Below are 25664 nucleotides of genomic sequence, written 5' to 3' on the forward strand. Positions count from 1 at the left end.
TTTTGAGTTATTCACTTATGATATTTTAAGTGAGAAATATTAATAATACACTTTGTGACATTTTTTTCAATATATTGTGTGAGAAAGTATATTGCTAATATTCTTCTATTTTATGTACTAATCTATACAGTTTTAGTGTTTTACACATTAATAATTTATGGAGGTGTAAAAAGTAAAAACAACTCTACCAATTCTATATTTTGAAAAAAAAAAAAAACCTTCATAAAATAATAACATTAACTCTTATATATTAAATACAAATTTTTATCTTTGTACGAGAGTGTTTGTACTTTTGTTCAACGAGAGAATTTTTAAGAATATTTTCAATTTTTTATTTAATTTGATTTTTATTTATTATAATTATTTATGAATTAAAATTTAATATTTTAAAAATAAATTATTGAACATAAATTAAAAATTATAATTTATATGTTTAAAATATTTATTTATACAAATTTTAAATATAATTTATGTATTTAAACATAATATTTATATTTATATAATCTTATTTTCATTGATTGGATTAACTACACGAGTTTACAGTTATTTTTTCAATTACATGTGATTTTGATATCTGTTTTTAGATTTTTTCAATCATGTTACATCCTTTTGAATTTCCTTTTTCTTTCTCAAAAATATTTTTAGCAATAATGATGACTCAACATTACGATAAATAGTGTGTGGCCTAAAAGATTGCAAGTTGGATTCTTACTAATTACAGCAATATTTGACAAGTCATTAATTTATGAAGAATTTTGAGGAGTAAAGACATGTCTTTGAATTGATACTGAATTAGATATCCTTTAATTTTCGGGAACTTTTATGAGAATTAAGCAGCATTCAATTGAGAAGACAAAAACCAAAATTGTGCTGTTTTAGTCAAATAAAAAACCAAATTAGAGTTCTGGTGAAGGAAACACCAATGAGGTCACGAGAAAAGAACTGGCACCAGAGCTCCGTGGGTGTGGGGGACTCGTGCATGAATGCCAAGCTGTAATGTGTTGGTCACATCAGAAACGCACTTACCCCAACACAACGTCTTCATATACATGTCTTAACGTATACAAAATTAAATTAAAAAAAAATAATACTAATAGAGATTAGTGTGAATTATGGTGAAATCATGATTGAAGAAACAAACTGCAATGATTAGAAACGTAACAATGAGAGAGTGACGGTTAGGCGTTTTTGTTTTCACGTTTGAGAACTCTGGGTTGGCTCAATTTAACTGCACACTGTGTCTTTGTTTCTCGCTCTATGCCTTTTTTCTCTCCCCGTTTTGTGGTGGCTGCTCCGGTAATTTTTTTTTTCTTTCCCGTTTTTATTATTTAAATATTATTTTTGCCCCGTCACGTTTTTATTTTCTCTCTTCCTTCCTTGCTTATTTGATTCTGTAACCAACAGAATCCACAATGCAACAACCATGCTCTTCGACTTTTCCCCGTTCTCTCTCTCTAGGAACTGCTTCTCAGTTCTGACCTAAACTCAATTCATTTCAGCATGTTTTCTTGATTGCTGCATTATTTAAATTCTTTTTAGTTCCTGCTACTGGTAATTGATTTTTTCTTTGATTATTTTTGTGAGAACTGTGTAGTGTGTGTGTGTTTGTGTTTGTGATCATTCGCTCATTGGTGGAGCTCTGTGTTTGTGTTGCTTGTTTGACGGCACTGCGTTTTGATGATTTCAGGTGCTGAATTATCTATCGCGAAGTTCGGTGAGCACTTGAGAGTGTGGAGTTTTGGAGTTTTTGATCGCGGAGGAGGTGTTGCATGCGTGAGTGTTGAGTGGTTCTGTGTTCTGCTTCGGAGGAGGATTCTTGTGGTGAATTGTTCCGATTGTTGGGGAGTGTTCTGAATTTGGTGAAGTTGTTGGAAGTGAAATTTCGGTGTGGCAAAATGTTCGGGAGAGGGCACGGGAGCGGTGGAGTTGCGGCACCGGTGGTGGTTCCGAAGCGTTTCGTTTGGCCTCATGGAGGGAGAAGGGTGTTTCTGAGTGGCTCTTTCACGAGGTAACAGTTTGGATTATTGAATTGTTTATTGCGACGCTGGTTCTGTTGTAGCCGTTTCGATCTTAGTAATGCGTGCGTGCGTTTTGGAACATGATATGCGTGAGTGGCTGTCACTATGAATCATGATTGCGTTTTTGGCTGTTTTCTACTAACTTTTTGTAGTTTTTTTAACTGCACGTGGAATTAATTTATATATATATATATATATATATATATATTTTGTATATACAGGTGGTCGGCATTTATACCTATGTCACCGATTGAAGGATGCCCGACTGTATTTCAAGTTATTTGCAGCTTAACGCCAGGATATCATCAGGTTGTTTAGGCTCTATGAATTTGGCTAAATCTGAGTAAATAAACTACTTATGATATAAAAAAAAAAATGTCTTGAATCTATATATGGTGAATGACCTATAGGTCAGAATGCGTCTCTCTCTCTCTCTCTTTCTTCATGATCAGAATGGGGGATGAGGAGATTGCTGACACCGAGTTTGGTTGCCCATTTTGCTGGGAAAAATAGAAAGGATAAAGAAGGAGCTTGCTTGTAAAATGAATTAATTTAAACCTCATTGTGTGATTAAGATTTTGATATGATAGAGTAGTCGCAGAAACAAACAAATAACTTCATGATGATTTATATCTTTCGTTAGGTGTTTCTATCACTTTATAACTGTATTTATGGGTAAAAATCTGGCATGGACTCATATGAGGGACAAGAGTGTCTAGTCCCCTTTTTGTGCTGTAAATATGATTGCACAATTAATTGTTAACGGTTGAATTTTAAAAAAGAAAACTTTTGGTAATTTTGCACCATTCAGATCGAAGAAAGTAATGTAGGCAAGAGTGTTTTCTTACAAACAACATTGGCATCTATATTGTAGGTTAGACTAAAAGGTGTTATTGATGTTACCATCTAATGCTCTGAGTCTTGCGCATAATCGAGATAGCAGATTGACTACCTTCTATTTACATATTTAATATATGACACTGGAGAATGACATATTGCTCTAGCCACCAATTTACAAAATTATTTTGTCATTTCATTTTGATTTGCATCTTTTCCCAAATCTAAAAATTGAAAGCCCGTTTTAATTTTTGTTCTTACTGTTACTGTGTATCATCCAATAAAAAGAAGAACCAACAAATACAATCAAGCCTTTTTTTTTTCTTTCTTTTTTTATGGTTCAATGAAGGTACAACTACTTGGGAGGTCTACTGGAGGATCAAACTACTTGCATCTTCATTACATTCCCATCTTATAGATTGGACCAGTTGAGCTACAAGTTCATTGGGAATTAAGCCTTTTTTGTTATTATATTTGAAGGAGCAATTTCTAATTATATTGATTTTTTGAAAAAAAAATTTGGCTTGTCCATCTCAAGTGAATGAAATGATGTAAGAAAACAAGATTATTAATTTTAGGGTGGGAACTGATGCTATGGCCCAACTCAAGTGGCAAGGACGAACTGTGATTTGGGTAGAATTTATAGGTTCAACTCAGTCCCTTCTAAAGAAAAGAAAACCCTGTTGGGTATAAATTTTCTACAATGAATTAAACATGGGCAAATATACAACATATTCTTGGTTAGTTATGTAAATTTTCAGTAATATATATTATGATCTTTTTATTTATATTCCTTCTTTTATCAGGACCGATTTCCGTATTGTTGGTGTAAACATTTTTGTATTTAGATTTAAGGACTGGTAGAATATAAGAAGAATATCTGATAGTATCTTGATTATATCTAGCGTAATTTAGAGTATCTTTGATTATCTTTTAAGATTAGTTTCATGTTTCCGTATATAGTTAAGATTATGATTTAGTACAAAACACCAGAATTTTATTCAAACAATCTATTTTCTCAATTTCCTCCCACAACATCTAAAACCTTATAATTTCAACATGATATCAGAGTGGTAACATCCTCCTTGACCTATCATGTTACTATTCCACTATGGAGTTCCGTAAAATCCGACTACTTTATTTCCATGTTTTTACATATGACAATCCCCCCTTTGCTGCTGTGGCTAGCAATTTTTCCTTACCATTTTCTTGTCTCAGATGCAGCCTAGCCTCAATCTTTGTCCTAGATATGGTTGGCCATCGTCAGTTTTTGTACCAGATGATATCTGGTCTCAGTTTTTGTTCTGGACATGGTTTGCCCCTGCTAGTCTCCAGCCCCGGAAGCTCTTGTCCTACTGGTCTTTAGTCCCAAACAGTCTCACCTTGTCTCTACCCCAAACAGTCTGATGTTTTCTTTCCACTGATGATCATTTGATGACTTAGTTTTACCAAGAAGTCATGTAGAGATGAAACTGACTGTGATTCTTACCAGCCTCCTAGTGAATCATTCTGATGGTGATTTCTCCTATCTGAGTGATGAGTCATGCACCTGGTCATGCTACATTCCAACTAGCTCTCAAGGATGATGATCATTTCAGCTATGTTTGGTAGAGGCCATATTATTTTTAAACGGTTTATTTGTGAAAACTGAAAAGCTTAAAGCATACAAACTTAAAATTGAGGAAGAATGTTTGAGTATATGAAAAATATCCAATAATTATTAAGCTTAGTAAGCATTAACTTGAGGGACAGTGCTACAATATATGAAAAATATCAATAGTATCTTGATTTATCTTGGAAGAATTAAGAATATCTTAGATAAAATCTCTGGATTAATTTTCATATTTCCTAATTAGCTCATGATTTGTTTCTTTATTTATTTAGGATAATGATTATAATCTAGTATTAGTATAAATAAGGGTTGGTGCTTGTTTGCTTTGTATTTATTGAACACATCACAATATTTGAAAATTTTATTCAAAGTCTCTATTCTCCCAATTTTCTCCCTCAATAACTTAAACCTTATAATTTTATCAAGGACAGTTAGTAGATTTGGTTTTAATGGGCATTGAATAGGATTAAAAATTTATATCACCATATATTTGGTATGAATACATTTTGTTATGTTAACTTTTGACGAGATGTCCATTCCATGTGATGACAAGATTCGTCATTAAATCGATAACTTCTTGTTATTTTGTTATTTATTTTATCGTTGATGTTTTTTTACATTCTGACCTGTTATAATTACTAATGTTGCTATTTTTCTTCACATGTACAGTACAAATTTAATGTGGATGGTGAGTGGCGGCATGATGAGCATCAGCCATTTGTAAGGGTGGACTATGGGATAGTGAATACTATTTATTTAGTGAGAGAACTAAATATTTTACCTCCTATCTTAAGTCTTGAAACCCCTGGTCGATCCCACATGGAGGTTGACAATGACGTCTTTGGGCATGTGGTAAGTTTTTTCTCCCTTCCCATCTTCATCCCCTTGTACTGTTGCATATATAGTTTTGCTTGGATAGTATTCTAAACTGTTATCAACGACAGTTATAGTTATCATTATGCTGAAAGTACGGATTTATTTGCTTCTATGAGAATATAGTTGCATGCATGCATTTTAGTCCTACTTGGATACTTTTGTCATCTACGAAACTGCCTATAGTAGATGTTTCTCACTTTGATGGAAGGCATGGAAGTGCTTACGCAATGTAACATTTAAAATTATAAATTGGTGACACCTTTTGTGAATCCAATGCAAGATCCTATTCTGCCTGCCTACCTGTAAGTTGATAGGAATTTTAAATGTACTCATAACATAGCATAACCATATATATTAATCTTGTTTTCTGTAACATATATGTGATAGTGAATCCCATTTAATTAAATTACTGAAGTTAGAATTTAAGGTGAGAAACATCAACTAGTTAGAATAAATAATGAAGATCTATTTATTTTAAGGAGACTTCTTTACCTTTTATGAAGATATAAAACCAATCTTCTTCATCTATCATTAGCTTCTAAGATAATTGTTATTTGACATGGTATCAAAGCCTCTTATGAACAAGTGGTTAGGATTTCAATCCCTGCCTCCCCCATTGTCAAAATAAAGAGTTGAAAATTCAGCAAACAGTAGAGTAGGTTGATGCACTGTCAACACTTCAAGCCCAAAGGGCTCTTGTGTAAGGGAGTGTGTGTAAGAAACTGTTTAAATTAAGACTAAGGAAATCTAGGTAATGATTTTCATTCTGCAATCTATGTACCCAATCTTGAGCATTCACCTAATAAAGTTTTTTGAACAATTCATAGTTGATTGCCTTGTTCCTCTTACCAAAGCAACATAGCAAAATGATATCAGTAGAAGAAATTGATTCTCACTGAATTATTTGACTAACTTGCAAGGCCAAATGTGTTTTCCTGATTCCCTTAATGACTTTATTTTCTTAGTGAGGGAGCATTTTTGTGGACATTCCCTTTCCCATTTTGCTGGACAATTTCTTTTGTTTAGCTTCAAAGGCTTTGGTAGAACTAATGAGGCCATTGTCTATGCTGCTTTATGGTGTATTTGACTTGAGAGATATGTTGTGTGTTCAAGAACTCTTCTCAGCTTCTAGATCAAATATAGGACAAAGTCAGTTTTCTAACCTCTCTTTTGTGGAAGGTTTATAATCTAACGGAATCTTCATATGTACCAAAGGATTGCAGCACCTTATTCTATTGATAATTTTGTTTGTCTTTTGCTTGTTTCTATCTTCTATAAGGATGTCATCTCTCCCCCCCCCCCCCCCCCCGCTTCTCTAATGTGTGCATGTATACTTTCTTTCTATCCTCCAGTAATGATTCTTCTTTTATTTACAAATAAATTTTTTTTTTGCTATAAATTCTTGAATCTTTTAAACATTTTCTTTGAAAAAAAATTAAAAAACCTTCCTTTGTATTCTGTATCCTTTTCTCAAATGGTGACAGAATCAGTTTTGATTCCATAATTGTTTTTCTCTTGAATTTATGCTACACAAAAGAAGCTACCTTGACTTTGAACTTTTTCAGGAAGCAAATCCAAGGATGTCAGAGTCTGATCTGCAGGTCTCTCAACACCATATATCTTTATTCTTGTCTACACATACTGCTTATGAGTTGGTTCCTGAATCAGGCAAGGTCTGAATACTTCTCTCTCTCTCTCTCTTAATGTGTCCAACTGTCCATTCAATAATAGCTTATCTGTTCATATGTGAAGCTCATATGCTTTTGATTTGATTTATTATAATTTCAGGTTATTGCCTTGGATGTAACTTTACCAGTTAAGCAAGCATTCCATGCTCTTCATCAGGAGGTTATCTTTTTCTTTCCCTCATTACACTATTAATGATCAAGTGTTTATCTTTCTGTTCACATCATGCTCGTGTGGTGTATGTTTATCTGCAATTGCATGACTAATTTTTATTTTATATATATTTACATTGTAACTTAATCTGCTTTCAGGGAATATCTATCGCTCCTGTATGGGATTCTAGCAAGTGTCAGTTTGTTGGAATGCTTAGTGCAATGGACTTCATTCTAATACTAAAAGAGGTTTGTGGGGAATAAAATATTTAATAAAATATCATGTGTCAGCTTTCAGTAGAAGTAATGAAAAATGAGAACTTACCAACTGGTAAATAATGACTAAATGAAATTTCCAAAATGTATATTTACATCGAGGCCTAGATTATTGTGAAGTTGAAAAAATTACAAGGTTAGTAACTAGCTTCTTAATTTCTTGATTGATTGGTTGTGATCAAGCTGTAAATAAGAGATCAAGTGAATGGCCCATTCATGCAATTTTCTCCAGAATACCATCGGTTTTAACATCTATAATTTGTAGGGTATTCTTGTAGAGAAATACATGACACTTGTTTCTGTAAATTCTGTGGCTCGTCTAACCTGCTTCATTTCAGATGGGGAATCTTGGATCAAAGTTGACTGAAGAACAACTTGAGACACACACTATAGCAGCATGGAGGGAGGCAAAGATACAAGAATGCGGAACTGAAAGCAATGGGAAAAAATACCCTCGACGTTTTATTCAAGTAAGTGCTTCTGGGCAGTTGTGACAAAAGTTTCACATAACAAATTAATTTTCCTATTTCATATTGCTATATCGTTAAATTATTAGATAAGTTAAAAGGTTGTATGCTCTGATCATTTATTTGGGAATTCGGAATTAATCAGGGAAAAAAATACCCTCGACGTTTTATTCAAGTAAGTGCTTCTGGGCAGTTGTGACAAAAGTTTCACATAACAAATTAATTTTCCTATTTCATATTGCTATATCGTTAACTTATTAGATAAGTTAAAAGGTTGTATGCTCTGATCATTTATTTGGGAATTCGGAATTAATCAGGGATTCCACAACATGATTGATGATTATTAAATTCATAGATAGATAGGTGTAGTCATACAGATATTTACCGATGATTTTAGTTTATCTAAATAACTTTTTTCTTGCAGAAAAAATACTTTTACCTAATCTGGTTCTTAGTAGTTTATGTACAATTTTGGCAGCTTAAACTTTTTCATATCGAGTCTTTATGGGTCCTGCTGATTGTGATTTCATGTTATGTTTATCTTTTATGATTGTACAGTATTTCATGCTATGTTTATATGTATTCTGTAGGCTGGGCCCCAGGAGTGTCTAAAAGATGTTGCTTTAAAAATTTTGCAAAATAAGGTGGCAACAGTTCCTATTATTCATTCTTCTTCAGAGGATGGTTATTTTCCTCAGCTACTACAGCTTGCTTCCCTCCCAGGAATACTAAAATGTAAGCTTCTAGATTTATTGGTCAAGCATAAATGGTTTGAAACTAACGTATGGACTTGATTTTCAGGTATATGCAGGCATTTTAAGCACTCTTCTGATTCCTTGCCCATTCTTCAGCTACCAATTGGTTCGGTACCTGTAGGTACATGGGTGTCAAAAAGGGGGGAATCCAAAAAAAAGCCACTTGCTATGCTAAGGCCAAATGCTTCTCTTGGTGATGCTTTGTCTCTTATGATTCAAGGTGCGATCATTCTTCTCTTTCAAAGAAGTGGTCAAGTCTTCTGTTCTGTCTTATCTTACTGTCGTATGTTTGCTGTCCTTCTGCAGCTGAAGTTAGCTCAATACTGATTGTGGATGATAATGATTCGTTACTTGATATATATTCAAGAAGGTAGAAACTCCCTTTCTCCTGTGTCCACCTGTGCGTGATTCTCATTTTTATACTTAAAAGGGGTAGAAGGTGTTCCTCCTGCTTATATAATATGTATTGGTATTTTCTTTTCAGAGATATTATTTCATTGGTTAAACATAATGCGTATGCAAGGATAAGTCTGGATGGGTTTAGTATCCATCAGGTAATTCCTCTCTCAGCAATTTTGTTTGATTTCATTTGTCAACAAAAGTTAAATCTACATATTTTTTGCACTTTATAGGCATTGCTTTTGGGACGATATGCAAACTTCCCTTACGGTCTTCGCAATGGCCAGAGATGTCACATCTGTATGAGGTCTGACGCATTGCACAAAGTGATGGAGCGGTTGGCAAATCCTGGTATTTCTTCTTAACTATCAATCTCCTTCCCCTTTCTTAAATAGTAATGGAGCAGAAAAAGAAAAAGAAATAAATAATTTCTTCGTTCGGTCTCCAATTTTCTTCACTTTGCAGATGTTGGACGACTTGTGGTTGTGGAAGCGGGAAGCAGGCGTGTGGAAGGTATCATTTCCATTGGTGACGTGTTCAGATTGTTGTTAAGCTAGTTGGCTATCATTTTGCTGTGGTAGCCCTAGAAAGGACTTGTTCTATGAAAACTAATTATCTGAGTTATGCCATTGCCATCATGGCTTGCTTTTATAGGATAGAAATTGTAGAGAGAAAAGTCTGTAAATTGAGGGATTAGTTTCATCCTTTAAACAGTTTGATGATTTTCTCCTTTGTGCTGGCCGGCACAAATGCAATGTTTGTGTCCTGTGCTAACAGAAATCAAGGAGGAAAGAGTAAAATATTTAGCCGTATGCGGCACACCGTTGGCTGGTTGCAACTTGCAAGTAAAAGGTACTTCCTTCAGGTTCAAATGTTCAATTATCATTCCAGATTTTTCTCATAACCGGTTTGCTTGCATTTTAATGAATTCGTCTTTTCCTAATCTAGCAATTGGCAAATGGGTAGGACCGTAAGCATAATATTTATGATCAATTAATACTTCTTAAGTTATTGCACTCGATACTATTATTAGGTAAATATTCAATTTTTGTTATAAATTTTCAAATGGATAGATATGTCACTCGTTCATTTAAAACAGTTCTATTTTAAATTTTATTGTGTTCCTCAAATTCATGCTTTTCTCACTAAGTTCATTTTCATAAAAAATATTCCCTCAAAAAAGCTCATTCTAAACATCGGTAGATTTGGATTCCAAGTTGAATTGATCTTTGTCTGTAATATTTAGCACACACTTGCCATTACATCGTACGCCTTTTTGTTTTTCTTTATATATGATCAGTTTATTATTAAAGCTAGATCTTAAGACCGTAGTCATATCAACTTTATACGCACGCGTTAAACGGGTTAAATCATTTTGGTCCAACGAATACAGATTTGTTTCATGGCTCTTTAATTAGCTTATTTAAAAAATAATAATCAGCTTTGCTTTCAAAAATCAGTTGAAAAAATTGCATATGTTTTTGTTGTTGTTGTTATTATTTTTATTTTTATTATCTTCAAAATACAATAATTCAAACTTGAAGTAGATAAATTCAATTAAATTTATTGTTGCATGGGTTGGATGAGAAGTGAATTGAATTAAAGATGATTGAAAAACTAAAGAAATCAATTTTTGGTTGTTCCCGGTGGTTGCGAATCTCAACCTAGATTGAGTCTAATTTCATCATTGATTTGAATAATACAAAGGGCAAATCACAGCTAGAAGATTGTCCGTAAATTCTTGCTGTCAACAATCTTTTGGGAGATTGGTAATTCGATTAAATTTATCGATGCATAGGTTGGATGAGAAGTGAATTAAATTCAAGGTAACTAAAACCGAATACATGTAAGTTGATATCAACTGTATATTTAAAAATTCACAAAATTTTATACATTTGATAACTTTTAGAATGATGTAAATTTAACTTTGAATTATGTAATACTATACTTAATATCATGTAAATCAATTTTCATATGATTATAAAATTATTTAATAGTTTCATCACATTACTTTATTTTAAAGTATAATATGATATTGTAAATATTCATTATTGAATAACATATCTAAAAAAATTTCAAATCATAAAATTTGATATACATGATTATAAATATAATTACATAATTCAAAGGTTTGATCACTTAAATTTACATTATAAAAAAATTATTGAAAGCATAAAATTTTAGACTTGATGTTAACAGATTTTGAATCTCATCTCACTCACAAAAGTTACATTCATATTATACAAAAGTTATATATATTATAAAAAAAAAGGTTAAATCACATTTTTAGTTCTTTTATTTTCATTTTTTTTCGTAATTTTGATCTCTTTTAAAATAAAGATTTCATCTATTTAATTTTAAAAATACAAAATTTTTATTATCTATTAAATTGACATTTATTTATCATTAAATTTAACATTTTTTCATACTTAAATGATATGATATTTAATGATATAATATCTAGAAATTCAAAAAATAAAAGAAAATCATGCAAATAAAATTTATTCATAAAATAAATATTAACCCCTCGTGGATATTTTTTTTTTTGGTGACACTAGTTGAAATATATACAAAAAAATAAGATAATTAAATATCTGTATTTCAAAAATATAGGAATGAAAAGTGCAATGTACAATTTGGCCTAAAAAATAAAACTTGAGAACATGCTGTAACCCAAGCTTTAATGTCGCTCTCCCTCTCTAGATTAAGACGTGCCTAACGAAATAAACATTTGGAGCTTTTTATCAATTATATAATGAAATAATTTTTTATTTAACTTTTATTAAGTGCCACCATTTGACACGAATGATTAAAAAGACACGGTATTGAGTATTGAGTTACATGATTTGTAATACCACATTTTGACCCTATAAAAAATGATTGTACCCCTCAACAAAAAGACATTACAAGGTGGGCGAGGAGCCCCTATGTGATCTGAACTATTAGTTCAGTTCAGTTCATATACAACAGAAGAGCTACATGAGGGAATTACACATGTAAAGTCAAGTAGGGATGAGAGCTAAAATCTGGGTCTTGATTCTTCCCATGCACATTTGAATTTCTCTATAAATAGGAAGGTTTCGAGGACAGCATGGATGCAGACTCGTAACGGCAGAATCTAAAATCTGAGCCACATCAGCTGGAGGGTATTGCCGTTCAGTACATGTCTGCAAGTTACAAACAACATTAATTTTTGGTTAGCAAGATTTATTCAACAAACTTAAAATCTTAGGAGGTGGAAAATGGGAGGATATATCTGACAATATTTTTACTGAAAAAACACACTCGGCCAAATAAATAAACACATACAAAATTCAATTTACAAGAACGGGTTTTTTTTTTTTATGTAGTTTCCAGCTAAAGAAAACCAATGTATGGATGGTGGAGGGGAACGAAAACGCGATTATAAACATCAATTAGTTGAAAGGCATGATGCAAACACAACCGACATGAGCAATTTAGAATGAGGCTAGTACTAAAGAGTATATAACAAGGAACTCACTGCGTTTACAACCCGGGGGAAGTTACCTGAATCATGATTAATGTAGCAACACATGAAGTGATAAGCTCTGATGGAATTTCAGTATCAAATTTGTCAGAATAATTATGTAGTTTTTGACCAGATGGATCATTAAGTAAAGACTCTGATACAAAGCAAGTTGAATGATTATTATGATAAAAACTGCCATTCACATTCACTTGTTCTTGAGATCTGATCACAGGTAATCTAGACACAGAGGCCAATTGTTGGTGATTAATAGAATCCAATGCCTGCCCAATCTTCATGAATACATCTTCACCTTCCTTTGTCAAAGACAATGCCTGAATTGTAGCATCAAAATGTCAAAAGTTTTTCACGAAAGTCAGAGCTTGATATAGTACTTAAATGATGCTCTGATAAATAACATGTTTCACGACAATCTAGAGCTACCATTACATGTGACCTAAATCCACCATGACCATTTTAAGATTTGTGGCTAAACCAACAACAAATAAATTCCTAAAAATGCTAGATGAAGAATGGCTGATAAAAATGTTCTTCAATATAGTTATCCTAATTTATATACAGAGAGGGGATGCAATGTTGGATCGAGAACAGTGGGGAGAGAAAATCAAGTAAAAAAACATTTTATATACAATTCATAATAAATTAATAATGCAGGGGGGCAAAGAAGATCCATAGACCATTTATACCTGAAATGCGGCATCTACCATTGCATGTGCCCTTAGCCTGGATCCTTTAATAATTTGAAAAACAGTTGACCCTAACTCTTGTGTCAGAGAACTATCCAACATATTGGTAAGGTCGTCATAAACATTGGAACTTGCTTGGGGCTTCATCCATGGTGGCAAGGAGTTTCCTTTGTAAGTATTTCGTTGCCTCAGTTGTAACATAGCATCAGAAACCTGAAAAATACAAATACTCAGATGTTGGTTCAAGATTAATGAAGAATTTTGTAATTAAAGAAATAATCCATTGGAAGCCACATGCCTGTCCACTGGCTTCCTTAAGCTCTACCAGTACCGTGGCGTAATGCTTCTTGAAAACCTCAGAATCTTTTAAGCATTCCATGCCACTTTGGTTTTCAATTATGTCACTGTTCGCACTTTGAAGCTCCATCAACAATGTCTCCTGTAAGAGCAGGCCCAAAAGTTGGAGCAAGATCACCAACAACAAGGAAAATTTACATATAGAGATAGATGAATGCAATATTTAGAAAACATGAAAAATAAGTTAATCAGTTTCAAAAAGAACCGCACAAAATAATTAATTTGTGTGCATGAAAAGTATAAACCTTTTTATCTAACGCACGCTTTAGTTCAGAGAGTGCCTGTATATCAGCTTCCTTAGCTTGATGGTGTGTCATTTTACACGATTGAGCACAACCTGCTTGTGCACAGAGGTTGTCGACTGTAGCAACCTTTTCCTGGGCAACAACAAAGTTAACACTGCCATGTATTATTTCAATGGAATTATGAGGTAATAACTTTTAGAGCACATAATGTTTTAGTGTTTCTAGCATCAACATTTCTCCACTGGTAGTGGAAATTTGGATTGCAAATCCAAGCAAAAATGATGCAAGATACAACAGAATCACTACTACATCTGTAAGATATGAGATGGTGAAGGTTTGTCCACTAGTCAACCATTAGAAGTAATAACTATGAAGTTCTACTATTAACTGTTCAAGATTATTTTATGCAAGCATAAAAGAACACAAAAATATTTGACTTGCAATGAAAAAATTAAGAATTTAATTTTGACGTACTGTTGATTTAAATGATTTTAACACTAGTCAAATCACATGTTAACACATTAAAATTTAAAATTTAGCAATCTAACATTTCAAATTACAAAAGCACTTGAGATATGTACCTTCACAGGTGAAGAATGTGTTTCACACCCCCCAAAATTTGAATTTCCATTAATCTGTGGCTCTTTAGTCATAAAAGAGGCTTTTCTGGCACCAACCTGCCTCCTCAGAGCTTCTGGCATATTATCTAATGGATTCAAAGGCATGCAATCAATGTCCTGAACCAAAAAAAACCACCAATTAAAAACAAGAAAATGTGAAAACCATTATCAGACATAAAATATATCAAGATAATTAATTCAACTGGGAGAAAGAAATATTAAACCTTTGATTTTTTATTTACAGAACATGATTCACGAAGATCATTTATATATTTTACAAATAACAAACCAATTTTATTCAATTAGAGTTATCACAAAGTGACCTGGACGCCACAGATTCAATTCTTGAAATCAACCTTATGCAAGGTTGCTTTCTATAGGTCCAACCTTTCCCTAGACACTCTGCATAGCATGAGCTTTATAGCACAAAGCAGCTCTTTAGTTTATTAAAACATTACATCGTGTAGCATGCATACTTGGTTTAACTTATTGCGAGGAAATAATCACTTTTTTAGGCATCTTCCTGAGAAACTTTTGAGAAAAGGAAAAGGCCAATTTTTCTCCTAAATTTAACTGAAACAAATGTGCCAAACGTACTGATTGATAGTATCTTTAGAAGAAACACTATAACATTTAAAAGTTGGCATGATAATAAGAAATCATATTACCATTACAAATTCAACACCCAATTCAGGACGGTCAAACTGAATCCTGCACTTGTCATAGTCAACAGTAAGCACACTACCATCATGAATCTCTCTTGTTTTTGGATGAAGAGCAATTACTCGCTGTCCAACATATAATGGTCTAGCTAAATCTGTTGGAAGTCCATCCCTAGCACCAGTCCGCAGTTCAGTGTAATGTTTCCTAACTGATTCCCGATATTGTTCAAGTTTTTGTCTTTCTTCACGTAGAAAGTGTTCAGAAAACCTGCGGGGTTTGCCAAGGGAACTGCAAAAGCAAATGCAATACGGTGTTTTAAATACATACTTCATGATTACATACTTTACCGTTCACTAGGTTTAGCAGAAGCTCATAGTAACCACCACTGAATTTATACCTTTTTATGACACTCCACTCAACACGAGTTAACCTTGGGATATTCCCTAGTCCAACATGATTTAAGTACTCCATGAATTCCCTTTTGGCAAACCATGGATAATCAATTGCACTATAAAACCATTCAAAAATAAACCATCTGCGAACCATATTGGATGACAAGCAACTAGAAAGCTTTTCCTGCAAGTTATAAAGGACGTTATTATATTTTAAATATAAAGCTTAAATCCCCTCAAATCTTAATTTAAATTAAGACAAAAGCTTGTACCCTTAGGGTATAGTACTTATTAGGTTGACTTTTCAATATGTAGTCAGAAGACTTTTCCTTTGGCAAGGATGTTCTCTGTAAAATAATCTTCCGTCTACTTCGTTTAGTTGGTATACTAACTTCATTCAAAAGTGGAACTTCTGCGGCTGATACTGTCAAATCTTTCTGTTCAGAACACACAGAACTCTCTGATGACTTAACTATCTTTAATTGCTTTGGTAGGGGAAGAACCTGATCAGTGTGTTTTCCTTTAACGACTAGTTTATTCTCATCATCTAAAGCCTACACGGCATGAACAAAAAACTTGATAAGTACAATATATGAATACATTCCAAGCATCTTTAAGGAGCGGAGAAGATTAAACAATCTCTACAATAATTGGACTTTACTATATAATGTAAAAAAAAATGGTTGGTTTCTAGCTTCACATTAATGTGATTTCATGCATATGTTCTGTTACTTATCAATGAATTTCTTCCAATACCTAATTGTGCTTATCTAATATCTACCAATATAAACATGGCGAGAAAATCTGGTGATACCGTATAGATTGTGGGAACAATCATATCTTGTGACATACACTAAATTGAACAGCAACAGGTAGAAAACAGGTAGAATGCATAATTCATGTAACTGTTTTATAAAATTGATGAGGTTATCTATACTACTTACAATACTCTTCTATCACTTGACCAGAGCATTTCATATATTCTAAAGGGAAAAATAAAATTCTAATAACAATAAAACTTGTTTCAGTTCTAAGGAGATTTACACCCACACAAACACATTCCAGGGAAAATAAAAATATAAAGATTCGCATACCCCATCTTTCAAGGGACCACTTGGATAAGAATCAAGCTTTGCACTCGCAACCTACAACCAAACAAAGCTTCCATTCACTAATTGAGTCATTGCAAATATCATTGATTTGACAAATTCAAGACAGGACAACAGAGATGAATAGAACAGGATTTATTGGATCAGAATGAAAATTGAGGAAGTCCTGAGAAAATTATTATGATGACAAAAATACGACATTGTTCAATATAATACAACAAGCTTCAAAATCAAATGACTTTTCTAATAAGTATCAGAAACTTATAACTTATAAGGTAACACTACCATTATTAAATAAAAAACATTATAAAGAATAGAATGAAAAGGACAAATTTAACACAACCAAAATTCTTGAATGCCCTGATTGTTGTTAAAAACACATGATTCACAATTATCTAGAATTATCCTCTTAGCTATGAACATATATCACATCACAGCATGACTATCAATCATCACATACGTTTGATGGAGAGCTCATATGACAATTTGAAAATGTCTACATAATTATGCCAAGCTTAAAGCTTAGTTAACTTTAGCTTAACTGGAAATGCTGAAATATCTCATAATAGCAATATTAAATCTTAAAAAAGTTAAGAATATTGTAGAATTATTTCCTAAGATTATTGCTTAGTTTCCCCTTATTCTAAAAACATATTGCATTTTTTTTGCATGATAGTTTTGATTGAGGAATCAAGGGGTGATTAACTATAAACTCAAGCTTTGGAGTCAGACTTTGGAATCGAAGGATTTTGCAATTTTAGCTAGAAACTAAAGAAAAATGACTCGAGTGAAAATGAGAGATGTCATACCACAAGCTATTGAGTTTAATATCTTAGATAACATTATAAAATGATGGAAAAACTAATGAGAATGCCATACACAGGATACAAATTGAATGGTTAAAATGGAGAAAGGCATTGAGTGTTGCTTGTTAAATCAAGATATCCGTAATTAGTGGGATCATATCTAGCAATTATCCTAATAAAAAAAATATATCCACAAATATTATAATCATATCTAACAATTATCCTAATAGAAAATAATAATTGTAAGGATCTGAAATCATGGATTTTGATAGCAAAAGATGAAACAAAATAAACTGAAATAAATCAAGGTTAAAATAAAGAGATATGGTAATGCTAAAAATAGTGGTCCACATCAGATCCCTATTCCATGATTCCATCCGACAACCAACAGGAATTCAGTAAAAAAATTCTAGCTATTCTTTTTTTTTTTGCCGTGAACTATCACACTAATAATAATTAAGGCTTAAAATTGATATTATTAAAAAAAACTGTTTTAGTTTATAAAAAAATTGTGCAACAGTTTTTTCTATTAACTAATCCAATTCATTGCAAGAGAAAATGTGTTCTTGAGTAGAGAGCTGTTTTGGAGAAAAAATTAAGCAAAACAAAAACAGACTCAACTTATAATCTACTCAATAAAGCATACAAGAATGTATTTACCTTTGAACCCATAGACTTCCGCTTTCTTTTCAATATTGTATCAGCAAAGGGAAGCTGCTCTTTTGATTCGGAGAGAGCATTTGTAGTCTTTGTCAATTCCTTTCCAAGCTTAGACTTTTTCGAGGTTGAAACCTCAATTTCAGGGACCACACAGTGTTTAAGTTTATGTTTCTTATGGCTGATTGATGTTGCTTCACGTAAAGCAGACTTTTCGTCTTTATCAGCAGCCATTCTTTCTCCCTTCAACTGGATAGATGATTCTAGATGGGCAAGGGGAAAACATTGAGAAATCAATTACAAGGCTATAGCCTTGTCTGATAAAGAGAAGAAAATTTTGCAAAATCTCTAATGACTACAGCAACAAACATGAACAGCGGCAACAAAAAGTAGATTTCAGTCTGAGCATTTGAGTTGAATAAGTGAAAATGAGCTCAAATAATATGAAATAAGGAATTAAAAGTTAGAAATTAAAAGTGCAATTTATCACATTTACACACATACACATGCAAAAGTCTCTTACAATTAAACCATCAAAAACATCGCTTTATACTTACCAGATTCTAATTTAGATGTTGGCATCATTAGAGAAAGATCTGCCAATGTTTGCAAAGCATTCAAGGAAGGGGTTTCATCTGTTGGATAAAGTAGTTAAATATTGTGACTTCAGAGATTTAGAAGAAAAGGAAAAGTCAATTTAACAGGAGGAAAGGAACAAAAAGTTGCATACATATGTGTAGTGATGGAATTACCTCCAAAGAAGAGTTTCTTGTTTCTTTTCCTTTGACCATTTGGAGAGAATTTTTCAAGTTTGTCATTAGTAACCTCAATATCAACCTTTTCCTTTTGTGAACTAAAACTAAGTCCTTCTTCAGTGCCGCTACATGCTTCCCCACCATCATCAAGCTGATGGCTTCCAACAATTTTCACTCTCTCTCTCTTTCTGTAAAATTTCTCCCCCTTATGATGAACTTCAACAGCGCCTATGCCCTCCATATCCATCAATGAACTATTATCTCTTGCATATTCTCCATTTTCAGCTCCCCTGCTTTCAACACTGACACTACATTCTAAGAACTCTTCATCTGCAGAAACATCATGAAACTTGGCACGAGCTGTCCCTGACATTTTGTGCTAGTTGACAAATTGTAAAATAATTACACTTTTTTAAAAATACAATGTATCAAACACAAGCCTATTATTAACAGAGATTTCCATTAGAAACTATTTAGGCATTGATGCTTACTCACATTCTGAACATAAACTCATCTTGAAGTAACAATATAGCAAACAAATACAAAATAATGGCAGAAAAGAGCCGGTGAACAGTTAATACCTTTCTTCCCCAGCTCTGGACAGGAGAGGAATTTTGCTCTACTCTTCTATATGGTGATTGAGAAACTTGGGGGGAGCCTCCTCTTTGTGAAGCCTCAGTTAATGTCAACGCTACAACATGTGCAACCTCATCATCATTAGCATCTACAGTAGACTTCAGGCTTCTTCTATAGGGCGAAACATAATTTTCTGTCTCATCTTTCTTAACTAGGACACGAGGAGTCCTTTTACCAACAGGCAGCTTACCTGTTTAATTGAATAATCATTAACGTTGCAAAATCCACTGCTTAATATTTTACATATTATGAAAAATATATTTCAAGGAATATGAGCAAGACTGACAATTCAGAATAATCAATAATGTTACTCATTTTAATATTTTAGTTTAATGAAGTTGAAATAGGATAATATTCTACCTGCACATTTATAATAATTGGAGTGCACTGGAAAGGAGGGGCAGTTAAAAAAGGGTTTAATTTCATCACAGCTACTGTTTAATTTCAAAATTTAACCCACAAGAAATTTTCACAGATAGGAAAGTAGATCCTGACAAAGGCAGATGATATATGAAGTTTCTCAAATACCAGCGTACATTGAGAAAGTAATGCACTGTACCAAATTCTCTTGATGATAACACTTAACATCAGCTGAACCACAACCTTATGAAGGTGATAATTTTATTTATTCTAATAGGGGGAGGGGGGACTTAAAGATAACAGACACATGAATTACCATACTGCATAATAAATATTCATAAATTTATTTCTCTACTCCAATTTAGATAAGTTTGGTGTTCAGAATCAACCATTACAAAAGCTCAAGCGAATTATCATAATTAATTAATTCATTGTGAAAGCTCAAGCATTATTTTATATCTAACATCCTCCTCACATGAAAGCCCTATAGGTTTGAAGTGTGAACAAATACAGACCCATTTTACCTTGTGTTAGAATTCAATTATTTAGATGAATGGTAGCTGCAAGGATTGAACACTTGACCACTTGGTTGTAAAAGGCTATGATACCATGTAATAGATCAGCTCTCCTAAAAGTTAAACAATTAGGTGAAAGCTCATGAATGGATTTTATATCTAACAGTTGGCCTTCTACCAACAGAAAAAATAAAGCCCAAACACCTAATATATCTTTCATAAGAATCTTTATTATAGTTCTTCTGTAATATGGGTGAACTTTGCCAGATTCCATATGTTACATAACTACTAGTCTAGTAGTCTACTACATTTCAGTTGAAAGGGTTTAAACCACAAAATTTTATGTCATTCAAGGAGAATAAAAGCAAGTTAGAAGGCAAACTAAAACATGGTTCTCTGGATGAGGGAAAAAAAGAGGGAGTGGTACCAGAATAGGTATTGGGTATTTTACCATCAAAGCACCTCTTTTTCAAAAGAGAGAGGCAGTCATCACTGGAAGCAAATGAGTGAGACTGGACTGGATCTTTAGAGACACTAAGCTGAACTTTTTCACGCTTTCGTTTAACAGGTTTCCGAGATCCTGGTGCATCATTGCTTTCCCTTTCACTGTCACTCCCTTCCTGTCAAATTCAAGTCCGAAAAATGAAAACTCAAAAATACATAATCAAAATATAAAATATCACAAGGGGGCAAAAAAAAGGTAAAACCACAGTACAACACTACGAAAAACACAACTAACACAAATGTCAATTTGTCTCAATAAATATAAAGAGAAGGATAAAACTTACATACAGTACCATAAATATTGTTGGTATTGCTCTCCAATCAGAAGTGGTGTTTTATCTTGGTAATCCATGTTGACATTTAATAGAATCATTTATCACACACATTACTAAAATGAAACTCCAATTTAAGTGGGCGAACAATACTAACAACACTTATAATAAAGAGTGTAAGTTTTGTCCTAAAGAGAAATGCAAATCCAAATGTAATGAATTACATCAATTGTAATGCCATGATAGTTGTGGAAAAAGATATGGAAATATTATAATATAAAAAAAAAGTTGTTATGGGAAACAAGAACAGATTTTTAATTTAGTTTTCGATAGAACAGTTTCACCCTTCTTTTTGGGAAAAAAAAATTCCAAAAGAGGTTATTACATGAAAAAGCTGTTTACAACTTTTGTCCAGGAAAGAAAGTTTCTACCAATAGGAATTAGCTTTGACCTTACCAGCACATTGTAATGATCCGTCATCATTGCCACAAGGCCAACAACAGAAGCTGTACCCTCTGGCAGAGAGAGGTATGCCTGTAAATTACAATTTGTAGTTTCAATAACACTTGAAACAAAAAATCTACACAACATTAATAAGGCAATTTGTGATAGCTAGAAGTAAGAAATTGTACACGAGGATCTAAATGTGCAAACTAGCCTTATGGAGAAATATGTGGATTTCTGGGGGCATAACAATTACAACTTGGCCAACTGACACTCATGGATTGATATCCAATTATGCCTCAATTAGAAAATAATAAAAATAAGAATAAGGTAGAGGGAGATGGGGAATAGGAAGAGCAAGAACAGAAGTCTTAGTTTCCATAGGCAGAAATTGAACATTAATTTTTCAGTTCATATTTCATGATAAATATCATCTAAACAACACCTAATTACTTATACAAAAGGTACATGTACATAATAAGAAATGTGACTACAAATTAGGCTACAGCAATATTGATTTACCCGATTCATATTGTAAAGAGCTTCTACCATTTCAGCAGATCTATTACGTACAACAGCAGCCACCTGGAAATCCATATAAATAAGAAGGGAGAACAGTAACAACAATTATAGCTACAATGTAATGATGATAATGATAGGAAAAGGAAAGAACAAGCCCAATTGTCCTCAATTTTCCAAATGAACAACAGGACGGGGAGAGAATAACACCATGACAAACACACACCTTCTTCCAATCTTTCCCATACTTCCTATATGCTTCATAAAATCGCTCTAGTTCCTCCTTGCTCCATTGAGATCCTAATTTATCAGTCAACTTTTTCTTCTGTGTAGAGGGCACCCGTTAACCAGGATTAAAAAATGTGAAGCATAAATAATAGATGAAATATTGTTGATGTTCAGTGCACATAGTGTGATGGACAAGAACTATTATGTATAATGCATGGCTGCTTGAAATCTGGTTATATCTGATATCAAATACTTATACTTAAACTTACATGATACATTTGAATTTGTATTATTGACATTATTTTAGTGAGATTGTTTTGCCGATACCCATGCAATCCTTGAAAACATGTTATTCAAAAAATCTAAGATAGAAATTGAAGTCCCATTCTCTCTGATTCCCTCCCTCAAAGCATAATCTGAATTTTGTAGCCTTGTGTTTCTTCAAAATTATTACACAAGATAGGCTATTATAAATAAATGTGTTTTATATTGCAGTGCTCATATCATAACTTTTCAAAAACATCGTCATATTTGTGTATCATGTCTTACCAAATACTTGTTTTGGTATGGTGGTACATGTACAACATAGTTTACAAGACATAAGTCAAATGCACGAATACTAGCACAAATATTATACCTCGTGTAAAACCCAAGAACTGCCACTTTAACCTCTTTATAAAACTATTACAAAAATATGAAACCAAGCAGTATGCAGTATTTTATTTTATTTGATGTGCCCTCCAGCTTACAGTTTCAAAATAGAAATGCTATCAGGTCAAGACATACCCGTTGCTTGTTTTTATTTGAATTAACTCCATCTTTCTCAGGAGAAATGTCATCTGAACTTGAAATCCGCTTATTCACACTTCTAGATTTCCTTGTTGGTGCCATTGAACCCTTGTGTCTTTGAACCCAAAAACAAAGCCACAATCAACCAAGTTAGCCCAGCTAAAACACAGCTTATGAACCAATCAATAATGAATCATAGAAACAGAACACAAAATTCTCTTATGGATTATTTAATCAATATGGAGGCTAAGGTCAGTGCAAGTTCTTTTGGCCTTCTTTATTCCACTTTCCCCTAACAAGTTCTAAAGTCCAACAATTAACATCACCCTTACTGCCTTTCTCAGGAATGAAAACAATTAGAAGCCAGAAGTTCAACAGCTTAATTCGGCATTCGGATTTTCAAAAAAATCCAAATGCCATAATACGTAGATACTTAGATAGCTTCTCATAGTGCTACTCTTTTTGTTTAAGATGGAAGAGGTGAATAAATCCAAAACGAATAAGGAAATTACAGTTATCGTCGACCACTAATAGGATAAACGGCAAATTCACACAATGCACCTGAAACATTTCAAATCAAACAGCAAATTGAAACCATTGCAAGCTAAACACAACCAATCAGCAACGAAGATCCACATCTTCCAAGCAGAACTTCTCACATTACATCGAATTTAACAATCGACTAAGCGCTTCACAACATTCAAATCATCCAGATAAAACGCAAACCCCTCACCCTCACCACCTCAAAAATATTAAATAAAACAATGAAAGGGAACGCCGATTCAAACGCACCACAGCAACAAACTCCAGAATCAGACAACAGGCACCAAACAGCTCGTTTAAACAACGATATTAAGAATGAAAAAGAGTGAAGCAGAAAAGAACAATTTCCTTTTGGAATTGAAACCCTAGATTACAGATCAGGAAGCGGAAGTGGTTCGGCGGCACTCACCGATGGTAGGGTTTAGCCGATTCCCGGTGAAGGAAGAGGAAGAAAAGAAGTGGCAGGGTTTAGAAAGAGAGAGGTAAAGAAAAACGCATTGCCGCGAAACTTGAATATAAGTAGGGGCACTAGCCAATGAGATTTTTCGCACTGCGCATCAACCACGAACACGGTACACGAGGGAGAACACGGATTTGTATTATCCTATCCATCACCGTACACGTCAGTGCCTACTTCTTATCAACGCTCCACCTTATGCGCCTCATTGGGGACCTAAATTTTTCGCTCTAGATGATTATGTTTGAAATTTCGGAAGAGAATCTTGCACATGCTTCCGTAAATTTGAATGGAATTCGTTAGTGAAAAATAAAAATAAATATTTATATTAAGCTCAAATATGTTTTTAGTTTAAGGTAAATTTATTTTTGGTTTCCTAAATTTAAAATTATTATTTTTAATTTCTGTAATTTTTAAAAATCTTGTTTTAGTCATTTAGGTCACTAATAACACATTTGAAAGTGACTAATTAAGACAGTTATGTAATATCAACTGAATTTAATGTGATGTTTTTACTAATAGGGACACAAATAGGTAGATTTTATTCAATAATTTTTTATAAATTTTTTAATAAAATTTGAATATAAGAACTAAAATAAATTTTTTTTAAATTACAATAATTAAAATAATAATTTAAATTTGAGGACCTAAAACAGATTTATCCTAAATTTGAGAGACTAAAAATATATTTAAACCTTTATATTATTATATTTATATATTTATATATATGCATTATCTCATCTTATCATCCGTTATCATTTATAACAATAATATGGGAAATTTTCTGTTTCATATTATCATTCTTAAGATAATTTTTTTTGAATTAAGGGATCACAATACTTGAAGATTTTCTGAATTTTGACTTTTCTTCAACTTTTAAAAATAATAGTTTTTGTTTTATATATTTTAAAATACCCAAATTTTAGTTCTTAAAACAACTCTTTATTTTTATACATTATCAAAATTTAGGTATTTTTAAAAAGGCTTGGGTATCTAAACAAAGACTTAATATATACTTTTGGGATTGTAATTTACCTTTTTTGTCCTTACATTTTTTTTAAAATGGTCCTTCTATTTTTTTTTATTTTGAAATTTTATATTTATTTTAATTCTTGTAATATATTAATTTTTTTTCTTTTTTTTTTCTCTTTTTAATACGTGAATAATTTGTCTTTAGTCTTTACTAATGTTTAAAGGGATTAACCTAAAATAAGCAAAATATTATTGAAATTAAAATTAAAAAACAGATATATTATAATAATTAAGATAAAATAACAAGGATTAAAACAAATAGTTTTTTTGTATAAAACCATTTCAAAAAAATGATTTTACAAAGAAAAAAATAAAATAAAAAATATAGTAAAAATGTATTTAAACCTTTGTAAAATATATAGAAAAATATTTATACCTACATGATATCACTTTTCTTAACTGATTTTGGTCTTTACTATTCCAAGACTGTTATATCCTTAAATTATAGTAATATAGATGTAATAAGCATTCCTATTTTTTCTCTATTAT

The 25664-nt window shown here is 32.5% G+C and overlaps 2 protein-coding genes across 7 annotated transcripts; one reads left to right on the forward strand and one right to left on the reverse strand.

The window, feature by feature from the left end:
• Positions 1-882: 882 nt before the first annotated feature.
• LOC109789336 (sucrose nonfermenting 4-like protein) lies at positions 883-10446 on the forward strand. 4 transcript variants are annotated; one of them, XM_083059763.1, is made up of 15 exons: positions 883-1296; positions 1688-2008; positions 2240-2327; positions 5137-5319; positions 6909-7016; positions 7132-7191; positions 7341-7430; positions 7796-7927; positions 8515-8659; positions 8726-8899; positions 8986-9049; positions 9164-9233; positions 9312-9429; positions 9544-9591; positions 9856-10443. In XM_083059763.1, exons 2-15 carry the CDS (start codon positions 1896-1898, stop codon positions 10050-10052), a joined length of 1590 nt encoding a protein of 529 aa, XP_082915889.1. In that variant the 5' UTR covers positions 883-1296; positions 1688-1895; the 3' UTR covers positions 10053-10443. The 4 variants fall into 4 exon arrangements, with proteins under 4 accessions (XP_082915889.1, XP_082915888.1, XP_082915891.1 ...); XM_083059762.1 differs by lacking the exon at positions 883-1296 and adding an exon at positions 1366-1551; XM_083059765.1 differs by lacking the exons at positions 883-1296; positions 2240-2327 and adding an exon at positions 1366-1551 and having other exon boundaries at positions 9856-10446.
• A 1370-nt stretch (positions 10447-11816) lies between these two features.
• LOC109812074 (protein ALWAYS EARLY 2) lies at positions 11817-24278 on the reverse strand. Of its 3 annotated transcripts, none has more exons than XM_083059761.1 (20): positions 24096-24278; positions 23141-23258; positions 22353-22451; positions 22130-22192; positions 21620-21697; positions 20815-21007; positions 19458-19702; positions 18874-19255; positions 18679-18756; positions 18125-18384; positions 16644-16694; positions 15822-16103; positions 15555-15733; positions 15163-15445; positions 14456-14611; positions 13875-14006; positions 13604-13711; positions 13273-13485; positions 12607-12900; positions 11817-12245 (listed from the first exon to the last, which is right to left on the reverse strand). In XM_083059761.1, the coding sequence occupies exons 2-20, from the start codon at positions 23243-23245 to the stop codon at positions 12081-12083; spliced, it is 3366 nt and encodes a 1121-aa protein (XP_082915887.1). In that variant the 5' UTR covers positions 23246-23258; positions 24096-24278; the 3' UTR covers positions 11817-12080. The 3 variants fall into 3 exon arrangements, with proteins under 3 accessions (XP_082915887.1, XP_082915885.1, XP_082915886.1); XM_083059759.1 differs by having other exon boundaries at positions 13571-13711; positions 24096-24277; XM_083059760.1 differs by having other exon boundaries at positions 13571-13711; positions 20839-21007; positions 24096-24275.
• Between the last annotated feature and the right edge of the window lie 1386 nt (positions 24279-25664).

The sequence above is a fragment of the Cajanus cajan genome, chromosome 7, assembly GCF_000230855.2.
Source record: "Cajanus cajan strain Asha chromosome 7, NIPB_CcT2T_4, whole genome shotgun sequence".
Lineage (NCBI taxonomy): Eukaryota > Viridiplantae > Streptophyta > Magnoliopsida > Fabales > Fabaceae > Cajanus > Cajanus cajan.